Genomic DNA, 20,922 nt, shown 5'->3' with positions numbered 1-20,922 from the left:
AGCCTGTAGAAGGGCAGTAAAAGTTGTGCATGGACTTGTTTAAAAGAAAACAGTTAGTCCTGGGGATTTCCTACTGGCAGTAATTTAATCCATTGGCGTCTGCCTTGGGACGGTAGCATGGCCATGCTGCTGAGGAGAAACATTTTGAGCCTTCTGACATTGTTCTGCTTTTTCCTCCAGTGCTGCTTTCTTTGCCTTTCATTCATTAGATTTCCAGCCTGCTTTGGGAGTAGGTGTAATGGCAGGTCCATCTTTCTGACAGCTGGAGAGAGAGAGAGAGAGGCTGCATGTCAGATGGTGAATTTAAACAGAGGCAGCTGTTGTCATGGTGATGCCAAGTTGCATCCCATTTCTATGGCAACCAAAGTTAAAAAACTGATGTTAAGGCAGCAAATCATATGATGTGATTCTTTTTTGTTTAGGAGAGAGAGAGAGAGAGAGAGAGAGATTTGGGTCCCAGTTATGAAGGCAAAGCTGGGGAGAGGGGAGAGAGATTTGCATACAGATATGATTGTATAGATAACAGGTAAACAACCATATACATCTAACTTATTCATATGTGCATACATGTATAAATTACAGTGGCCAAATCCAAACCTTATGTAGTTGGAGGCCAGCAGTAGGGTTGTGCCCGCTTACACAAATCTGCATTTGGCCCTCCTTGTAGAGTTAGAGGGTGAACTTTCCGAATTGTCTACCATGCTTTTTAATGCTTCCAGATACGAAATCTGGTTCTCCTGTACCATAGACTGGCCGAAATCAGGAACTTAGCTAGTCTGTTAAAGCCAACTAAGTGGCACTGGCGTGAAAGGAGTAGAATTAGGTTCAAAAGGCTCAGTCCTCCAGGATGATGGAGGTCTCTTTGGTGCAAGACACCGATGGGAAGAGACAAGGAGGAGGGGGCAAGGCTGGTAGTGCACCATGTCTGTGCTCCCCCAATCGCTGGGGCTACTTTTGGCGCACTCTGCAATTCAGAGCCGCCTCTAGGCCTTTCTAGCTTGCTTTGGCAGTAGAAGCCCTCTTGATGGCACAGCGCCTGTTGGGGATGGCTGGAGTGCAGCACGCCTCAGCCCTACCTCCTCCCTTGCTCTGACAGCCTCCCTTCACCGTCACTGTTCTGTCATGAATGGACCATATCAGGAATGTGGGCTTGGCCCATTGTTTGTATCTATTGTCACAGTCAAGGCATGGGCAGTCCTGCCTAGTGGGTAGAGCTGAGCCCAAGGGTCGCAGCTGGAGTTGGACACCAGGAACCAAAGCAAGGTGAAGGAGCAGGGTCTGGTACAGCAGGCAAGTTAGGAGCCACCTCGTTGCCCAGACACCTTCCTAATGTTCCCACCCAGCTTAATAGCGTGCCTGGACCACTCAGGGGCTCCTGGAGCCCTGCCAGTCAAGTTGGGGGTGACACATCCTGTGGCGCATGGGCCCACAAAGCTCACAGCCCATCCAGCCCTGCGCAGCCGGTGGCAGTGTGAATGTGGCCGTCCCTTAGAGGCCAGTAGACCTCGCTCTGGCTCTGCAGCTCCTCCCTGTGAGGAGACATGAATCAAATGCACATAGCTCCCCCCCATGCATTATATAAATATTTGCCATAGAAGATATAGGCATCGGGTACTTCCAGGGTTCGTCCTGTTTGCGTTCCCAATGGCAGTCGGCGTGGTGGGTTCTAGGCTAGAGCCGTCGCTCTAGAAGAAGCCCAGTTTGCTTTCAAGCATTCAGCCAGACTTGAAGTGGACAGAGGCCACAGGACTGAGTGCATTTATGAGGCCATTCTGGAAACCCCAGTGCTCAGAGCACAGGCTAAAGACGAACTTCCCCAGACGCTGACGAAAGCCTCTTCGCTCTCTTGCGCCCCCTTTTCTTTCCCTGGCAGGGTCAGCGAAGCGGGGGCTTGGCGAAGCTCTGGGCTGAATTTGGGACAGCCCCCGCCCCCACTGTGTTTTGGGCTCTTTCATGCCAACGGGGCACCTTGCGGCGCCTCCCAAAGAAGGTGGAGACTGAGTTTCTTGGAAGCCTGGGAGTTGGTTCAAGAGTGCGGGGTTGAGGGATCATTGGTAAGGCAGTGTCGGAAGGAGACTTGACTTCCTGCCCTTTCAGCTGCTTTCTTTGACAACATGGGTTCCCAAACTGGGGGGGCCTGAAGAAATTCCAGAGGGGGCGCAAAGCGATTCCCCCCCCCCCCATCAAATTTTGCTGCTCCGGTCAGTTCCTTTTTTTTTTCTCAACAAGTTTTGTTGCTATTTTTTGGGGGGGGGGGAGGGTTTCTCAAAAATCAAAAAGGGGGCGTGATGCCGAAAAGTTTGGGAACCCCTGTTTTACAAGGCATAGGCTAGCATGGCTGCTTAGCTGTATCCCAGCTCCCTGGCCCATCCTCCTGTCAGCCTCTGTTCATTCCCGACGGCTGGAGGGGCGAGGGAGCTAGCATGAGCCCACTGCTGTCAGGTCCCTACGCCTCAGGCGCTGCGGGTGAATCAGTGGAGGCTCTTGCAGCCTCCAGCCGGGGCGTGATGTACGTCCCATCCAGCCACCTGGGCCTCTTCCATCAGCCTCCCGTCAGACTCCTCAATCCTCCTTCCGGGCTTGGATCTGGGCAGGCTTTCTGCACAAGCAGTAGGTGCTGGATGAATCTGGTTTTCGCTCTGACCCCAGACAGACCTGTTCCCGATCTGGCGTCGGTGGAGACACTCGCTCCCTTGTGACCAGCGTCTGGTAGCATATAGGCCGCTCCCCCGACGCACATACTCCTCAGCTGGCCACTTCTAGGAGAAAGCAACAAACTCCACTCGCCCTGCTATTGCTCTGCTTAGCTCTTCCCCCACATGGTGACTGCAGAAAAGTTCTGCCTCCATCGCCCTGATGGAATTCAGTAGCTGAGGGGGGAAGAGGGCTCAGCCCTGCCACCCCACCCCACTGTGACAGATTTATGGCTCAAGCAAGACCAGGTCGGGGAGGTGCTCCCAAGACAGGGAAGAGCCGGGGCGGGGCAGAAGGGTGCCGAAGCCTGAGCCGATTGCTGCCTGGCGCGGTGACTCAGAACAAGTCAACACGGCTGCCACTGGTCTCTCGTCTCCTTCCCCAGCTTGATATTCACCAGGAAGGAAATTAACAACCGGCAGGTGTGCCACACGGCTGGAATTAGCTGAGTTGCTAAGGAAACAAGTCAACTTTTCAAGGGAGAGAGCATTGGATAAAGGAGATAAATCAATAAGAAAACCTATTTTTATCATGTCCCTAATGATCTTATCCAAAGAGTTAGAGGAAGGTAAAATGAGAGAGCTGGAGAGAGACAGGCTTTCATTACCAGGCTCAGAGGGAGGCAAGTCTTACGGTGCATGTTGGGTGGATAGGTATAATTAGACACCCAACATGGAAGGGAAGAAGGGGGAGAGAGAGAAGATGTCTTCTGGGGTCTCCCACTCTGAGCTGTGAGGATCATCACTTCCTTGGCAGACTGATTTTAATGTTTATTGGATCTCCTCTCCTTCTTTGCTAATTGTTTCCAACTCTGCTCTCTCTTGGAGAAGGCGGGTGGCAGAGGAATTTGGGGACTTCTAGGCCACTTACTGCCCAGTTTTCCTAAGTCAGGATATTTCACACAAAACGGAGAGACCCCAGGCCCCATTCTCTGAAGCTATGTCTAGACTCCGCTTTACTTTTGAAAGCGGAATTTGCATCTCTTCTTCCAGTCTCACTTTCAAAAGCGGGTCTTTTGAAAGTGAAAGTAGTTGGGATGCAGGATTTTTTTGGAGGAGCCCCCCCCCCTTTTTTCGAAAAACTGCGTACACCACATTTTTTAAGGAAGAGCGGTTTTTTGAAAAAGGTTTTTTTTTTCCCCGAACCTCCCTGCCCCCGGCATCCGGACTACTTTCACTTTCGAAAGAGAGATCAGGAGAAGATATGCAAATTCCCACAGAATTTGCATATCCTCTGTCGAAAATAAAGTGTAGTCTAGTCGTCCCCTGAGGTGCTGAGAGCCTGGAGTGGCCGCTGACGCCAGCCCTGCTGAGCTGTCGGGCGAAGGTATCATGCACCGTGTACCTAACCCACTCGGCTTTGAACATGGAAACCACCCGGCTTTTGAAAGTCTTGGTCCTACTGACTCCCCGGATCAGAAGGAAGGAAGGTGGCTGGGCCGGCTTACTCGGGGATGCTTGTTCAGTGCCAGCAGCCCTGGAGGAAGGGGAGATGCCACGGCAGGAACACCCAACGCTGACCCGTTTGAGGGCTTGGTTGGTAACTTGTCCAAGCCCCCCACCTCCTTTGTACAGAGTGGGGCTGAGCAAAGCAGCCCTTTCCGGCTTGGCGGCGTGGGGCCCGTGGAGGCCACAGATCCTTGCCTGCAGGGCTCAATGTCAGTGCGAATGCTTGCGCTTGCTGGAAGAGCCCCTCCCGGTTGGGCCGTCAGAGTGGGATCCCCAAAGGAGAGGGGTGTTGGCCTCATTTGGCTCCCTTTGAAGTCAAGAGAGACACTCCCTGTGACTTCAGCTGGGGAAGAATCTGGCCAACGCCGGGCTCTGGAAAGCGCCCACCCCCCGCCCGGTGTCTCTGGGCACCAGTTCTCTGTGTCATTCTACACACCCCGTCGCCCCCTGAGTGGAACGGGCTCAGCTTGGTGACCAAGATTAGAGGGCACTGCCCTACCAGCCCCTGCCCTGCTCCCTGTCCCACTCTCATGCCTCAGCCGCGGCGTTCACGTTTCCGTCTGGCTCCTGCGTCTCTCCAGGCAACCTGTTTTTTCCATCTGGATTTTTCCAGCCTGGGATAATCAGATTGAAAGATTGCAGGCAGGAGCGAGAGGCACTGAACGTCTGGCTCCGAAAGGCGGGGAGTGAGAGAGCAAGCACCACTTGGCAGGGTGAAAGGCGCCCCGCGGCGGGGAGAGAGACTCCCGTGCTGCCAGCCAGCCCTTTATTTCCTCATCTCGCCGAGTGGCTCTTGCACCTAGGGACCTGTCGCGCTCGCTGCAGCAGCGCTGCTAATGCGCTTGTTTGCTCGGAGCCGGTGCTAATTGCTCACAGGTTTTCAGGAAAATGGAGCAAAACACCCAAAACAGGCCAGTGGCTCCTGTCCAAATACTATTTCTCATGCAATCGCTGGAAGTTTGCTAGGGGACAAAGCAGCGTGCGGCCCTAACAGGAGCCTGGAAGGGAAACCACAGCTGGTATAAAGCCCCCTGGGAAAACGTTTTGGTACCTGGCTGGTTACGGCTTGAGTGTTTCCATCACTTCCTGCAAGCGCAGGAAGTGCCCCTCCCCCCGCAAGGCAGATGTTCCGCCTGAGCTCAGGACAGGCTCTGCGGGAGGGATGCTGCCACCAGGGATGTCTCTATCACTTTTCATCTGAGGATGGAGGACATGCCCCAGCACTCAGCCCCCCCCTGCCCAAGCCAGCACCCTGCCTCTGGCAGAGCCCCTGTTTAGGAGACCCGCTCCCCTCCACGGCACCCAACCGGGTAGTGCAGCATGCGGCAGACCCCTGCCTGACTGCTGGGGGCCCAGGATACGCTCTGGAGCGAAGTTTGTGATTCATGCTGCCATCGAGCGGGTACCAGGGTGTGGCTTTGTGGCCGTGAATTCCTGTGCTCCACACGGTGATATTAAACGATCGGCCATGCATTCCACTGAGTGGCCTGTCTCATTCCTCCTCTGACCCCCGCTGGCTCCTCTCCGGAGCAGGAGGCAGCAATCCGAGTTTTTGCCCTCGCTCCCCTCGGCGAGGTCGCTGGAGACGCGGACTGAAAGCCGGTCTTTGCTCACCCTTGCCACGGAGCAGCAGAAGTGGCGGGATGTGCCCTGAAAATTGCTCAGGTCTTAGACCACCTCCAGAGGGTCAGGTATCGCTGGCCCTCCAAAGCCCTCAGCCAAGGTTAGTCCTGGCTCCACATGTGCATGCCAGCTCCTGGGTAGAAGAGCAGCCGGCTGATGCTGAATTAACACGGGTGAGAATGGGGCGCATGTGGGAGCAAGAGCAAAGTGCTTTCAAGCAAAGTGCTTCTGCAGTCTCACCCACCCACCTGGAGCATCTGGCCTCATGGGAAGTTGGTTTGCAGCTTACAAGCCCTTTTGGACTTCTCAGAACTACAGGATGCCCTGTGAGATGTGTGTCCTGGGGTGGGACAGAGCTGTCTACGGGGACAGGCATGATTGCAATCTCCTGGCTTGAGCAGGTGTGTCTAGGAACGAAGCGTCAGGCCGTGAAAAAGCTCCAGCTGGCGTAAAGCAGAGCAGCCCGCCTGCTTCGTCCCACAAGGCGTTCTGGGGCACAGCTTTCTGGGTGGGCTCACTGCAGAATGGGAGCCCAGTCCAAGGTCTGTCTGGCCTGCTGCTCAAAGCTGCCTGCGGGCCTGCGTCTCTTCCTCGTCACAACCGCCCCAAGCCAGCAGCTTCAGGGGAGCCAGGGCACCGGTCACTGGCAGGTTCTGAGTGCGAGAGGCAGAATATACTCGGGAGACGGGCCTGAGTGGTGGAACTCGAGTCCAGGTCAGCTGCCAAGGGAACAGGCCTCGCCCCTCTCGGCGCTCAATGCAGACACCGCTTCTGCTCAGCTTTAAGCCAGATTTCTCCCCCATCTCTCCCCTTCACCAATCAAACTATGGGTGGGGGAAAGGAAAACAGAGCGAGATTGTTGCTTCTGACTTGAAATCCTTGGGGGGCGTCCGGCTTCTGTGGGGAGGGAGTGCGACAAGGTCGGTGCCGAGAGAGAACTGGTGGCCATGAGTCGTTTGGTCTCAGCAGGACCCCTCGCCAGCGTGTGTGTGTTCAGATCACAGAGCCACCCCCTGCCGGGACGGTTCGTGCTCACCAGCCCAGGGGGCACAGGCTGGCACTGAGGTGGATTGGCAGGGGAGGCAGTGTGGGGGGCACAAAAGTGCATGACTGAGGGGGAGGGTCCTTGCCTAGCAGGAGGGGTGGCAAGGTCAGGGGCTGTGGGAGAGCCATGGCCCAGGGTGGCTACACAGCATGTGCCGGTAGCTAGACAGTGCATGGCAGGGCCAGAGGGTGAGGAGCTGGAGGGGAGGAGATGGCCGGCGCTCTGGTTTAACACACCATCCCTCCCTGTCAGGACTAGGGCGGGAGTTTTGCTGTAACTCAAGTGGCGCACACTTGGCAGAAGTCCCTGGCTGCTCCCTTCCTGCCGTGCAGCGCTCCAGCCAGCCAGCTCCAACGCAGACATACGGGCCGGCACTTGTGGCTCCCCGGAGCTCCCTGATAGCCCCTCCCTGCTGGGTTCATCCCAGGGGAGCAGCTCAGCCTCTCCTCTGTGCAAAGTGCTGAGCCTAACGGAACTCAGCTGGGCCTAATTAGTGCTCTGAGCTAATGCTGAACCCTAATTGCTAGACAGCTGCCTGGCTCAGTGGGTCCCCTGGGCACATCCCTGCCTCGCAGGGCAAGGCACCACCAGACCTCTCTAGCCTGCCCCACCATGCTCCTGTAACGCCAACAAGCAGAAACAAATCGGGTACCTCTGGGCTGTGTCTAGACTGCACCCCTTTTCCGTAAAAGGGATGCAGATTAGACACAGCGAAATTGCAAATGAAGCGGGGATTTAAATCTCCCCCGCTTTATTTGCATGAAAATGGCTGCCGAGTTTTTCAGGCTCGGGGCTTTGCCAGCAAAAGCGCCAGTCTAGACGGGGATCTTTCGGAAAATAAAGCCTTTTCCGAAAGATCCCTTATTCCTGATTTCTAGGAAGGGGAGGGAGAGGAGGGCGCGGATGTCAAGGTGCCTCCTCCCCCACCCTGTGTCCTAACTCCACAGAGCAGTGTGGGGGGCACAGCAGGACTTGGGAGGGAGTTTGCTGGCTGCTTTAGGGAGTGGTGCAGGGCCAGGACAGGGGCGAGCCTGCCTTAGCCTCACTGCATCACCACCCAGGGGCCACCTGAGTTCAGCAGGGCCAGCTGGTGCCCACATCCCGAAACCCTACCCCAGTCATGAACCCCCCCTCACCTCAAGTCCCTGCCCCCAGCCCCAAGCACCCCTGCATCCAAACGCCTTCCCAGAGCCTACACCTAGAAACCTCTCCAGCACCCCAGCTGCCTGCCTCAGGCTCAGCTCAGAGCCCCTCTCAAACTCCAGATCCCTTAATCCAAGACCAGAGCCTGCGCCCCAACCCTCAGCCCCCGCCTGGTGAAAGTGAGGGAGGATGGAGCGAGCAGGGACGGGGCCTGGGAGAAGGGGCACAAAGGAGGCGGGGCCAGGGTATTTGGGTTCGAGGCAGATCTTGGATTGCACTTACATTCAAAAAGCGATCTCCTGCTTAAAACGGTTGGAGACCGAGAATTAAAAGCCAGCTGGCTCTCAGCCACGGCTGGAAAGCAAACTCATTCGGTCGTTCTGGAGTGGTCTCAGTGCCACTGCGTGGGACAGCGCCCCACCCCCAGCAAGGGGCTGGGTTATGCTCCCAGCCTGTCCCAAGACCCAGAATTCACCCAGTTTCTTTCACAGGAAAGTTCAGGTCCAAATTGAAAGGAGGCACCAGTGGAGAAACAGCCACTCCTGTTCCCTTTGCCCGGGATTGTTATTCCCATTGCACCGCGGATACAAAACATCGGTGCAGTGGTGGACGCCTCCTCTTGAATGCCGGGTGGAAAACACAGGAGCCTGGCATTTGATTCAGTCACCTGCAGGGGGAAAGAGGCATCTGTTCTCCTCAGTAGCTCACGGTTCTTGAAACACGACTCTCCATCCTGAAACGGTGGTGTCTCTACCACCTCCTGGCCCCAGGGGAGCAGGGGCTAGGAAGCATCACATGCCTCCTCATGTTTAACAATGACAATTGTTTGTCCTTTTACTGCAAAGACGTGTGAAAAATCGATGGCCACGGAGAAGGATTTGGTCATCTTTACACTCATAAATGCTTTGTTGTGGCTCTACTGGGCAGCAGGCCAGAAGAGAGGAAGGAATTATTGATGTTTCCACCTTCTGTAACAGAACCGCCTTGAGATCAAGGTGCCAAGAGCGAGGCTTTGTGCTCTCTTCTAAATTCAAAGGCCCCTCTGTTATTCCTCCCTTCCCCAATCATAGAATCATAGAACACTAGAACTGGAAGGGACTTTGAGAGATCATCGAGTCCAGCCCCTGTCCTCATGGCAGGACCAAACACAGTCTGTATCATCCCTGATAGATGTCTGTCCAACCTGCTCTTGAATATCTCCAGTGATGGAGATTCCACAACCCCCATAGGCAATTTATTCCAGTGTTTAACCACTCTAACGGGCAGGAAGTTTTTCCTAGTGTCCAACCTAAACCTCCCTTGCCTCAGTTTAAGCCCATTGCTTCTTGTCCTATCATCAGAGACCAAGGAGAACAATTTCCCCCCTACTCCTTGTGACACCCTTTTAGATACCTGAAAACTGCTATCTGTTCCCTCTGTCTTCTCTTTTCCAAACTATACAAGCCTAGTTCCTTCAGCCTTGCCTCAAAGCTCATGTTCTCTAGACCTTTAATCATTTTTGTTGCTCTTCTCTGGACCCTCTTCAATTTCTCCACATCTTTCTTGAAATGTGGTGCCCAGAACTGGACACAGTACTCCAGCTGAGGCCTAACTAGTGCAGAGTAGAGCGGAAGAATGACTTCTCGTGTCTTGCTTACAACACTCCTGTTAATGCCTCCCAGAATCACGGTTGCCTTTTTTTGCAACAGCATCACACTGTTGACTCATATTCAGCTTGTGGTTCACTATGACCCCTAGATCCCTTTCTGCAGTACTCCTTCCTAGACAGTCACTTCCCATTCTGTATGTGTGAAACTGATTGTTCCTTCTTAAGTGGAGCACTTGGCATTTGTCCTTATTAAACTTCATCCTATTTACCTCAGACCATTTCTCCAGTTTGTCCAGATCATTTTGAATTATGACCCTGTCCTCCAAAGCAGTTGCAACCCCTCCCAGCTTAGTATCATCTGCAAACTTAATAAGCGTACTCTCTATGCCATCATCTAAATCATTGATGAAGCTATTAAACAGACCCAGTCCCAAAACAGACCCCTGCTGAACCCCACTTGTTATGCCCTTCCAGCATGATTGTGAACCGTTAACTACTCTCTGAGAATGGTTATCCAGCCAGTTATGCACCCACCTTATAATAGCCCCATCTAAGTTGTATTTGCCTAGTTTATTGATAAGAAGATCATGTGAGACTGTATCAAATGCCTTACTAAAGTCTAGGTATACCACGTCCACCACTTCTCCCTTATCCACAAGACTCTTTATCCTATCAAAGAAAGCCATCAGATTGGTTTGGCATGATTTGTTCTTTACAAATCCAAGCTGGCTGTTACCTATCACTGTATTTTCTTCCAGATGTTTGCAGATGAATTCCTTAATTACCTGCTCCATTATCTTTCCTGGCACAGAAGTTAAACGGACTGGTCTGTAGTTTCCTGGGTTGTTCTTATTTCCCTTTTTACAGACGGGCACTAGATTTGCCCTTTTCCAGTCTTCTGAAATCTCTCCCGTCTTCCATGATTTTTCAAAGATGATAGCTAAAGGATCAGATGCCTCCTCTATCAGCTCCTTGAGTATTCTAGGATGCATTTCATCAGGCCCTGGTGACTTGCAGAAATCTAACTTTTCTATGTAATTTTTAACTTGTTCTTTTTTTACTTTAACTTCTAAACCTGCCCCATTCCCACTAGCATTCACTATGTTAGGCATTCCTTCATCAGCAGACTTCTTGGTGAAGACCAAAACAAAGAAGTCACTAAGCACCACTGCCATTTCAAGTTTCTTGTTATTGTTTCTCTCTTCTCACTGAGCAATGGGCCTACCCTGTCCTTGATCTTCCTCTTGCTTCTAATATATTTATGGAATGTCTTCTTGTTACCCTTTATTATCTCTAGCTAGATTGAGCTCATTTTGTGCCTTTGTCTTTCCAATCGTGCCCCTGCATGCATGTGTTGTTTGCTTATATTCATTCTTTGTAATTTGACCTAGTTTCCACTTTTTATAGGACTCCTTTTTGATTTTTAGATCATGCAAGATCTCCTGGTTAATCCAAGGTGGTCTTTTGTCATACTTTCTATCTTTCCTACACAATGGAATAGTTTGCTTTTGGGCCCTTAATAATGTCCCTTTGAAAAACTGCCAACTCTCTTCAGTTGTTTTTCCTCTTAGTTTTGCTTCCCATTGGACCCCACTTACCAGCTCTCTGAGTTTACTAAAATCTGCCTTCCTGAAATCCGTTGTCTCTAGTTTGCTGTTCTCCTTTCTACCATTCCTTAGTATCATGAACTCTATGATTTCATGATCACTTCCACCCAAATTGCCTTCCACTTTCAAGTTTTCAACCAGTTCCTCCCTATTTGTTAAAATCAAATCTAGAACAGCTTTTCCCCTAGTAGCAATAAAGAGACTGTTAATATCTAGGTGATTTGTAGGAGGCTCAATTTAATTGGAAGGGCGGAAATCTAATAATCAGTTGCCATGTGTATGCTGTATCACCTCTCTCTGACAAGCACCCTCGCTGCTTTTGTAGGAATACATATCAGCTTGGACCCTGCAGTCAGCTCGCTGCATCTGGGTGAGTCCCCTGTGCAGTGATTAATCCAGATTTTTCAGACAGACCAGTGGTATTGGGCGCCTCCATTTCAGGGTGTCCAACTTGAGTGTTTAAAGGGCCCAAATTGTCACCCACCTTCTGCGATTCTGGCTTTGCCAAAGCATTTCTAGCGGACACCTGCACATAGACTCATAGACTTTAAGGTCAGAAGGGACCATTATGATCATCTAGTCTGACCCCCTGCACAATGCAGGCCACAGAATCTCGCCCACCCCTCTTAGAATAATCCTCTCACCTATGTCTCAGATATTGAAGCCTTCAAATACTTTGAAGGCCCCAACATGCAGAGAGTCCTTCAGCTGTGATCTGTGCCCAATGCTACAGAGGAAGGCGAAAAACCTCCAGGGCCTCTGCCAATCTACCCTGGAGGAAAATTCCTTCCTGACCCCAAATATGGCGATCAGCTAAACCCTGAGCATGGGGGCAAGACTCACCAGCCAGACACCCAGAAAGTTCCCTATAGCAACTCCTATCATCCCTCCATTGACCTATTTCCAACTGGTAATGAATGGTCAATTAGTTACCAAGATCATGTTATTTCATCCAACCATCCCCTTATCATAGAATCAGAACTGGAAGAGACCTCAGAAGGTCGTTAAGTCCAGCCCTCCGCTCTAGGCAGGACCAATCCCATCTAAATCAACCCGGCCAGGGCTTTGTCAAGCCGAGACTTAAACACCTCTAGGGATGGAGACTCCACTACTTCCCTAGGTAACCCATTCCAATGCTTCACTACCCTCCTAGTAAAATAGTTTTTCCTAATATCCAATCTGGACCTCTCCCACCACAACTTGAGACCATTGCTCCTTGTTCTGCCATCTGTCACTACTGAGAACAGCCTCTCTCCATCCTCTTTGGAACCTCCCTTCAGGAAGTTGAAGGCTGCTATCAAGTCCCCCCTCACTCTTCGCTTCTGCAGACTAAACAGACCCAAGTCCCTCAGCCTCTCCTCGTAGGTCATATGCTCCAGACCCCTAATCATTTTGGTTGCCCTCCGCTGGACCCTCTCCAATGCGTCCACATCCTTTTTGTAGTGGGGGGCCCAGAACTGGACACAGTACTCCAGATGTGGCCTCACCAAAGCCGAATAAAGGGGAATAATGACATCTTTGGATCTGCTGGCAATGCTCCTCTTAATGCAGCCTAATATGCCATTAGCCTTCTTGGCTACAAGGGCACACTGTTGACTCATATCTAGCTTCTCATCCACTGTAACCCCCAGGTCCTTTTCTGCAGAACTACTACTTAACAGGTTGGTCCCCAGCCTGTAACTATGCTTGGGATTCTTCCGTCCCAAGTGCAGGACTCTACACTTGTCTTTGTTGAATCTCATGAGATTTCTAGTGGCCCAATCCTCCAATTTGTCTAAGTCACTCTGGACCCTATCTCTGCCCTTAAGCGTATCTACCTCTCCCCCTAGCTTAGTGTCATCTGCAAACTTGCTGAGGGTGCAATCTATCCCCTCATCCAGGTCATTAATAAAGATATTGAACAAAACCGGTCCTAGAACCGAACCTTGGGGCACTCCACTAGAAACCGACCGCCATCCTGACATCGAACCGTTGATCACTACCCGCTGGGCCCGGCCTTCTAGCCATCTTTCTATCCGTCTTACCGTCCATTTATCCAATCCGCATTCCCTTAACTTGCTGGCAAGAATATTGTGGGAGACCGTATCAAAAGCCTTGCTAAAGTCAAGGTATATAACATCCACTGACTTTCCCATGTCCACTGAGCCAGTTACCTCATCATAGAAGCTAATCAGATTGGTCAAGCATGACTTGCCCTTTGTGAATCCATGCTGACTATTCCTGATCACTTTCCTCTCATTCAAGTGTCTCAAAATGGATTCCTTTAGGATCCCTTCCATGATTTTTCCAGGAACCGAGGTAAGACTGACCGGCCTATAGTTCCCTGGATCGTCCTTCTTCCCTTTTTTGAAGATGAGCACTACATTTGCCTTTTTCCAATCATCCGGGATTTCGCCCGATCTCCACGACTTTTCAAAGATAATGGCCAAAGGCTCCTCAATGACGTTTGCCAACTCCTTCAGTACCCTTGGGTGCATTAAGTCTGGACCCATGGATTTGTGTACGTTTAGTTTTTCTAAATAGTTTCTAACCTGTTCTTTACCCACCAAGGGCTGTCCATCTTCTTCCCATCTTGCGTCGCTTAGCACAGAAGTCCAGGAGCCGACCTTGTCCGTGAATACAGAGGCAAAGAAAGCATTGAGTACTTCAGCTTTCCCCACATCCTCTGTCACTAGGTTACCTCCTTCATCCATTAGGGACTGCACACCCTCTCTGATCACCTTCTTCTTGTTGACATGCCTATAGAAACCTTTCTTGTTATCCTTCACATCCTTAGCCAGTCGCAACTCCATTTGCGCTTTCGCCTTCCTGATAACCCCCCGGCATTCTCGAACTATACATTTAAACTCCTCCCTAGTCATTTGTCCAAGTTTCCACTTTCTGTAAGCTTCCTTTTTGTGCTTAAGTACACCAAGGATTTCCCCTGTAAGCCAATCCGGTCTCCTACCAGGTTTGCCTCTCTTGCTACGCATCGGGATGGTTTCTTTCTGTGCCTTCAATAAGGCACATGAGAGCATTGATCTTAAGTCTTCTCCAGGTGCACCCTCGCAGTGCTTGGGATCTAGATGTTGGATTCCTGGCTGAAGTCGCATTGACAGTAGAGTGTCCTCTTCAGGGCAGGGAGTGTCCATGTCCGTCCAGCACACTGGGCCCCATCTCCTGACCGGGGGTTGTCATGGAATAGATATTGGATGGGGAGATTGCTTCGGAAGGCCCACAGCTCTGGGTCTGTGTGCAGCTCAGCTCCTCCAGGTCAGGCCTGGGGAGAGTCATGGAGAGCAGCTCAGGTTCATGCTGCTGAAATGTGGCGGTTAAAATCCATGTGCCCATGGGATTGGTGTGCCAGGCCCCCGGCTTTTGGAAAGGGAGCGGTGCACTGACGTGCTCTGGGAAGCCCTGACTCTGTGCTTGTGTCTGGCCTAAACAGGGCAGGAAGGAGGGGGAGAGCTCTGAGATCAGAGTCTAGCAGCCCTATCTCTTTGGGTCCAGGCGGGCCAGATGGAACAGACCCCAGGGAATCCGAAGTAGCATCCAGAACCCTGCCCATTAATAGCCTGAAAGTCCCCACCCCCCCCAAAAAAAGTTTTACAGTTGATCCTGCCCACGCTGCCAGGCAGGGAAGGGAGCACAGCGGCAGGTAACATTAATAACAATAATCCTATTAATACTTGGTCCCTACAATAGTGCATTTCCAGCCCCAAAGCTCCCCCTTGGCCCTCCTCCAGCAATAATGGAGCTGCCACATAATGGCAGGAGGTGACAGAGCAGCCTTTTCAGAAGCCCACGTGAAGTGCCTGTTGCACAGCCTGACCTCCGCCTCGCAAAGGGCCTCCTGCGTAACGCTTACCCCCCCAGCCCAGGAGAATTACAGCTGCAGTGGGGCTGGCAAAACCCAGCGCGGGCTCTTCTAGAATGTGCCCAGAGCGGCCCAGCAGCGGTGAGCTCTGCGGAGGCCAAGCAGCAGCGTTGTGGATTTTCCCTGGGAGTATGAAAGTGCTTGTGGGGAATCAGGCGAGGGGGCTGGCCAGGTTGGCAGGGAGCAGGGGCGAGCTGGGCTCGTGATCCCTGTGAGTGTGGCGACTGCCAAATCTTCAGAGCGTCTCAAGACGGCTCCCCATCAGCCTCACTCTGCCCCCATGAAAATCCACAGCGAAACTCCTCTCAAGACGACAATCCCACCCTCGGGTCCAGAGTCTGCTGCTCTCTGAGGGACACCTCATATGCTCGCTAAGGCCCTGGGGTGTGCTGGAGCTGTGAGGGACTCCTCATAACACCCCCTAAGGCCCTGGGGTGTGCTGGAGCTGTAAGGGACTCCCCATAACACCCCCTAAGGCCCTGGAGTGTGCTGGGGCTGTGAGGGACTCCTCATAACACCCCCTAAGGCCCTGGGGTGTGCTGGAGCTGTGAGGGACTCCTCATAACACCCCCTAAGGCTCTGGGGTGTGCTGGAGCTGTGAGGGACTCCTCATAACACCCCCTAAGGCCCTGGGGTGTGCTGGAGCTGTGAGGGACTCCTCATAACACCCCCTAAAGCCCTGGGGTGTGCTGGAGCTGTGAGGGACTCCTCATAACACCCCCTAAAGCCCTGGGGTGTTCTGGAGCTGTGAGGGACTCCTCATAACACCCCCTAAGGCCCTGGGGTGTGCTGGAGCTGTGAGGGACTCCTCATAACACCCCCTAAAACCCTGGGGTGTGCTGGAGCTGTGAGGGACTCCTCATAACACCCCTAAGGCCCTGGGGTGTGCTGGAGCTGTGAGGGACTCCCCATAACACCCCCTAAAGCCCTGGGGTGTGCTGGAGCTGTGAGGGACTCCTCATAACACCCCTAAGGCCCTGGGGTGTGCTGGAGCTGTGAGTGACTCCTCATAACACCCCCTAAAGCCCTGGGGTGTGCTGGAGCTGTGAGTGACTCCTCATAACACCCCCTAAAGCCCTGGGGTGTGCTGGAGCTGTGAGTGACTCCTCATAACACCCCCTAAAGCCCTGGGGTGTGCTGGAGCTGTGAGGGACTCCTCATAACACCCCCTAAAGCCCTGGGGTGTGCTGGAGCTGTGAGGGACTCCCCATAACACCCCTAAGGCCCTGGGGTGTGCTGGAGCTGTGAGGGACTCCCCATAACACCCCTAAGGCCCTGGGGTGTGCTGGGGCTGTGAGGGACTACTCATAACACCCCTAAGGCCCTGGGGTGTGCTGGGGCTGTGAGTGACTCCCCGCTGCCCAGTGGCTGTCTCGTGGAAATTCTCCTCACGTAATCTCTTTGACCCAGCTAAGATAATTTCAGCCTTGCAGCAGTTTTGGTTTCCCCTTCCTTATTAAGTGCTGGCAGAGTGCACAGTGCCGGGCTGGGTGATACGCTATCATCGAGCGAGCCCCTGGCCTGCTGAGCCAGTTCCAAGCCAGCCAGTATCGCCTTTGCCCGCGCCCTGGTGCCTAATTCCCATCTGAGAGGCCGGAGAGGGGGCAATGCAGGAATGGGCATGGTTTGGCCCAGGGCTCCCTCAGAGCTCCTGGGTTCCAACACCCCCTGTCATATCCAACTGGCCACTCAGGCGAAATCTCTGCCAACTGTAGGGAGAGCCTCACTTATGGCTCTGACCAAGGCAGACACGGCCCTGTGTCCTGGCCTGAAACCAGACTGAAATCTGTGGAATGGGAACGTCTAGTGTTTCTCTGCCTTGGGCCATCACCAAAACCGGCCACGTATGAACTGGCCTGTAATTCCCAAGCACGGCGGGGCTGAGTGGGGCTTTCATGAATGCGGGTGACCAGTGTTAAATTCCACGCTGGGAGCTGCCAGCATGTTCTATTATTGGCTAGAGAGGCCCCATGGAAATTGCAGTGGGGGAGGAGGGGCTACCTGAGGATTGCAGGTAGGTCTGGGTGTGAGTGTGTGAGGCCACAAGGGATATTCGAAGAGCTGGGCTTTCTCCAGCTTCTCAGCAGAACTTGGTGACGGGGGGTTGGCTGGGTGGGGCCTTTATAGAGAAGATCAAGTCCTTCCCTGCCGATGGGCACACGTTGCATTTGTCTTTTGCAGTCTGACCTGGCTGGGCCACCTGGCTCTTCATGAACGGGGCGGGTGGGCATTTCAGGCCTTTTTTTCTTATTCATCATTGGAAGTGTATCCTGGCCCCACAGTCCCGAGTTCAAAACTACCTCCCCCCGATGGCTGAGGACTCACTTTGGGAGCCCAGTCCCTTGTGTTGCACACTGTGGCGCCGACTTCCTTCCACCGCCACTTTTGGCTCTGTAGTTACTGGGTGGAGGAGGAGGTGGGTCTCCCTCAGTCCTTGGCAAGAAGCTGCCGAGGGGCTTGTGTCCTTGGGTCTCTTCTCATCACTGGCTTTATTTCCAAGCAGCTGAATCTGTAGGTCTCACCCCGCTGGTATGGAGCGGGGGGAAATGGAAGTTTAGCTACCATGCGGTGCGGGGTGGGTGCAGGTGAGGAAGGAAGGGAGTGTGCAGATTAGACTTTTTCCATCTCTGTTGCGTCGTGTCTGCTCCTTAACTATCCCCTCCACGCCCTTCGAATACATGATCCTGGCCACGATCATTGCAAACTGCATCGTCCTGGCGCTGGAGCAGCACCTCCCCGAGGATGACAAGACGCCCATGTCCCGACGACTAGTAAGTGCCTTTCTCTTGTGCCTTCCTTCTCTCCCAGAAGCGGCTGCCGCTTTCTCTCGGCGCGGGTGTTAGCTGGTAGAAAGCTCGATAGCGAACACTGTTGCCTCTGGAGCTTGCAACTCCTTGGGAGACTGGAGGCATGATCGCCTTTCTGATTGGGGGGACCCCGAGTGCTTCTGGACTGGAGCTTTCCTCTGGGCTCTTCATGCTTCTGAAAGACTTTCCCAGCTGTTGGAGGGTCTGGGGTGGGAAGGTTTGCCATCTTGGGTGGGGGGCAGGGATAGCCACTATTAATGGGGCATCAGCTAGAAAGAGGGGGAGGGAGGGACCTGGGCAACAGAGATGTGGCCTGAGCCCTGAAGTTCATCAGTCAAGGGTCTTGTGGGGCCTCCCAGGGTGCCGAGAGCACAGCAGGCAGAACGAGGCCCCGTGCGGAGGAGTGAGCATGGCGGAGCAGCCAAACTCCAGTGCGGTGTTACATAAAAAGGTGCTAAGCAGCTCTCCCCTCGGGATGTTTGCTGCATCTCCCTCTCTCACCAATCTCCTTCGTCCCTTCCCACAGGAGAAGACAGAGCCTTACTTCATTGGGATCTTTTGCTTTGAAGCGGGGATTAAAATAGTTGCTCTGGGATTTGTTTTCCACAAGGGCTCATACCTCCGGAATGGCTGGAATGTCATGGACTTCATCGTGGTCCTCAGTGGGTAAGTTCACCTCGGGGCGTGAAGTGGCGTGATCACACCAAAGGAGCAGGGCTCCTTAGCGTCCCTCGGGCGATCCTTCTTGGACAGGGACCTTTGGCAGCCGAGCGTGTGGAAACGGTGTCTGCGGAGGCTGGGGATTCAAACCCCATTCAGACTGCAGCTCTCTCCCTTTGTACGGGTGCGCTGATTGACATGTCGCCAGCCCATGAAACGGAGCCAGTTCAGTACGGCTGCTGTTGTCTGTGGGTCTCACTGGCCGTGGTTAATAATAACTAACCAAAGCGCATCAGTAAGAAAGCCCAGCATGTCCCCTGTCTTATTGCATCCCCCTATGCTGCAGGTTAGAGAACTGAGTCACTGAGGCGAAGTGAGTTGCTTGAGGTCTATCGCCTAAGGAGAAACCGAGCTAGGAGCACGACTCTAAGGAGTTGTCATGCTTGCTGTGGAGGTTGATGCTAAGGGCAAGGCGTGAAGAAGAAGGGCTGGAGCGTTGTTGTTCAAGTTGGCGGTTCCCTGCCACGTGGGCAGGATTTGGAGTTGGGGTAAAACAAAGCTACGGGTGGCACTGGCTGCCTAGGCATCGCCCAGGACTGCAGCTGCCCGTCTTATGTCAACAAAAATGCCGATGGGCCGGGATTCCACATTGTATTGAGAGGGCTCCATGTTGGGACCATGCATGCAGGGAGCGTTGTCGCGTGGCTGGCTGTGAAAGCCAACGAGGCAGCAGGGACGAAAGGCAAGTCCACGGAAGGCCTCGGTGTCCCCGGGGGTCCGTGGTCATGAGGCAATGCAATCGCTCACTGCTCCGAGCCCACCAGGCTGGGTGCATTACATGGACCCCTGCTTTGCTGGGAGGGAGACGAAGGGGGTCTTGCCACAGGTACAGTGATGGGCCGTTTTGATTGGCGGCCGGCATCACCGGGTCTGCTATTTAGAACTGGCTGTTGGGTGGAAGAAGCGGGCCTGACTCCGCACATCTCTTCGGGTGTGCCATAGGATCCCGTGGTAGAGTGGGCCAGGCCACGCCAGGTGGGATGCGACGCACAGGCATGAGGGGTGGTCGCCGGGGCCTGAGTGTGGGGAGGCTCCAGCTGGAGACGGTCTCGTGGGCTTGTCTTTGGTGTCCCTTTCTGCGTGGCTTGGCCATCCTGCCATTGGGGCTGCCCCTCTGACTCGGCTCTCCACCCATTCTTGTGCCTGTCGCGTGGTGCTCAGCGGCTGGCCCGGCGGCCATTTCCCTCAAGAGCCTGCTCTGAGCCTGCTCTCGCTAGCACCCGAGCGAAGGCAGCGATCGCCTCCTCAGTGGGTTGGGCTGACTCGGGTTGCCGTGACCCAGTGGAATCCCATTGGCAGACGGCGCCATGCCGGGTCCGTCTCCAGGGCTACCTGAAGCAGCTAGCTCGCCTCTGGGCTGCACAGACAACAAATGCTCACGCTGCGCAGGGCTGTGTCGGGGGAGCAGCTGGGTGCGCGGGTGGGGGGTATTCCTCCTCTTTCTCCTTAGCAATGTTTGCAGCTCCCTCCTCTACCCCCAGTGATGGCCCTGGCTTTGGCTCTCTGCCCCAGGGACTGGTGCATACACGGGCTGTAGACTTACACTGGGGCAAGCAAAGAGCTGGCCCGCTGTGCTGAGCCTGCAGACACCGCAGGGCGGCTGATGTCCCAGAGAAACACCATTCACCTAGGCCCCCCATCCTCCCGGGGGTGCAGTGGATAATCCCTTCTCTTTTTTCCAGGAGGAGGTTGCATCCTTGATAGCCCCTGAGAAGCAGGAGAACCCCTGCGACTGGGCTGGCATGTGTCACAGCTGGGTGGGGCGTTTGCAGGACTGTCCCCCCCTCTCCAGGCTCCTGGGCTGCGTCTAGACTGGCAGGATTTTCCGGAAGTACTTTTAACGGAAAAGTTTTTCCGTTAAAAGTATTTCCGCAAAAGTGCGTCTAGATTGGCACGGATGCTTTTGCGCAAAAAGTGCTTTTGCACAAAAGAATCCGTGCCCAGTATAGACGCGCTTTTGCGCAAGAAAGCTCCATTGGCCATTTTAGCCATCGGGCTTTCTTGCGCAAAAATTAAGGTGCCTGTCTACACTGGCCCTCTTGCGCAAGTATTCTTCCGCAAGAGGGTTTTTTCCCGAGCGGGATTGTGAAAGTCTTTGTGCAAGACGCACTGATTTTGTACATTACAAAGTCAGTGCTCTTGCGCAAATTCAAGCAGCCAGTGGAGACAGCTGGCAAGATTTTGCACAAAAGCGTCTGCTTTTGCGCAAAATCTTTCCAGTCTAGATGCACCCCTGGAGTAGAGTTGCCAGATGGTTTAACAAAAATACTGAACACCTTTCCCCCCCGCCCAAAAAAAAACACCAGGAAAAAATTCTGTTGAATTGTCTGGTATTTTTTGTTTTTTTTTTAACCGGACGGGGAACCCGAATAACAGACAGTCCGGGCGAAA

The 20,922-nt window shown here is 53.4% G+C and overlaps 1 protein-coding gene across 1 annotated transcript in view; it reads left to right on the top strand.

The window, feature by feature from the left end:
* CACNA1E (calcium voltage-gated channel subunit alpha1 E) overlaps window positions 1-20,922 on the top strand; it is a 264,347-nt gene that overhangs the window by 47,272 nt on the left and 196,153 nt on the right. Inside the window, exons 4-5 of the mRNA XM_075936805.1 lie at window positions 17,670-17,775; window positions 18,338-18,477. Of these exons, the coding sequence (XP_075792920.1) occupies window positions 17,670-17,775; window positions 18,338-18,477 (246 nt within the window). The remainder of the gene's footprint in view (window positions 1-17,669; window positions 17,776-18,337; window positions 18,478-20,922) is intronic.

This window comes from Pelodiscus sinensis, chromosome 9, assembly GCF_049634645.1.
Source record: "Pelodiscus sinensis isolate JC-2024 chromosome 9, ASM4963464v1, whole genome shotgun sequence".
NCBI lineage: Eukaryota > Metazoa > Chordata > Testudines > Trionychidae > Pelodiscus > Pelodiscus sinensis.
The sequence above is the reverse complement of the archived record's forward strand: the minus strand, read 5'-3'. Positions and strand labels throughout refer to the sequence as shown.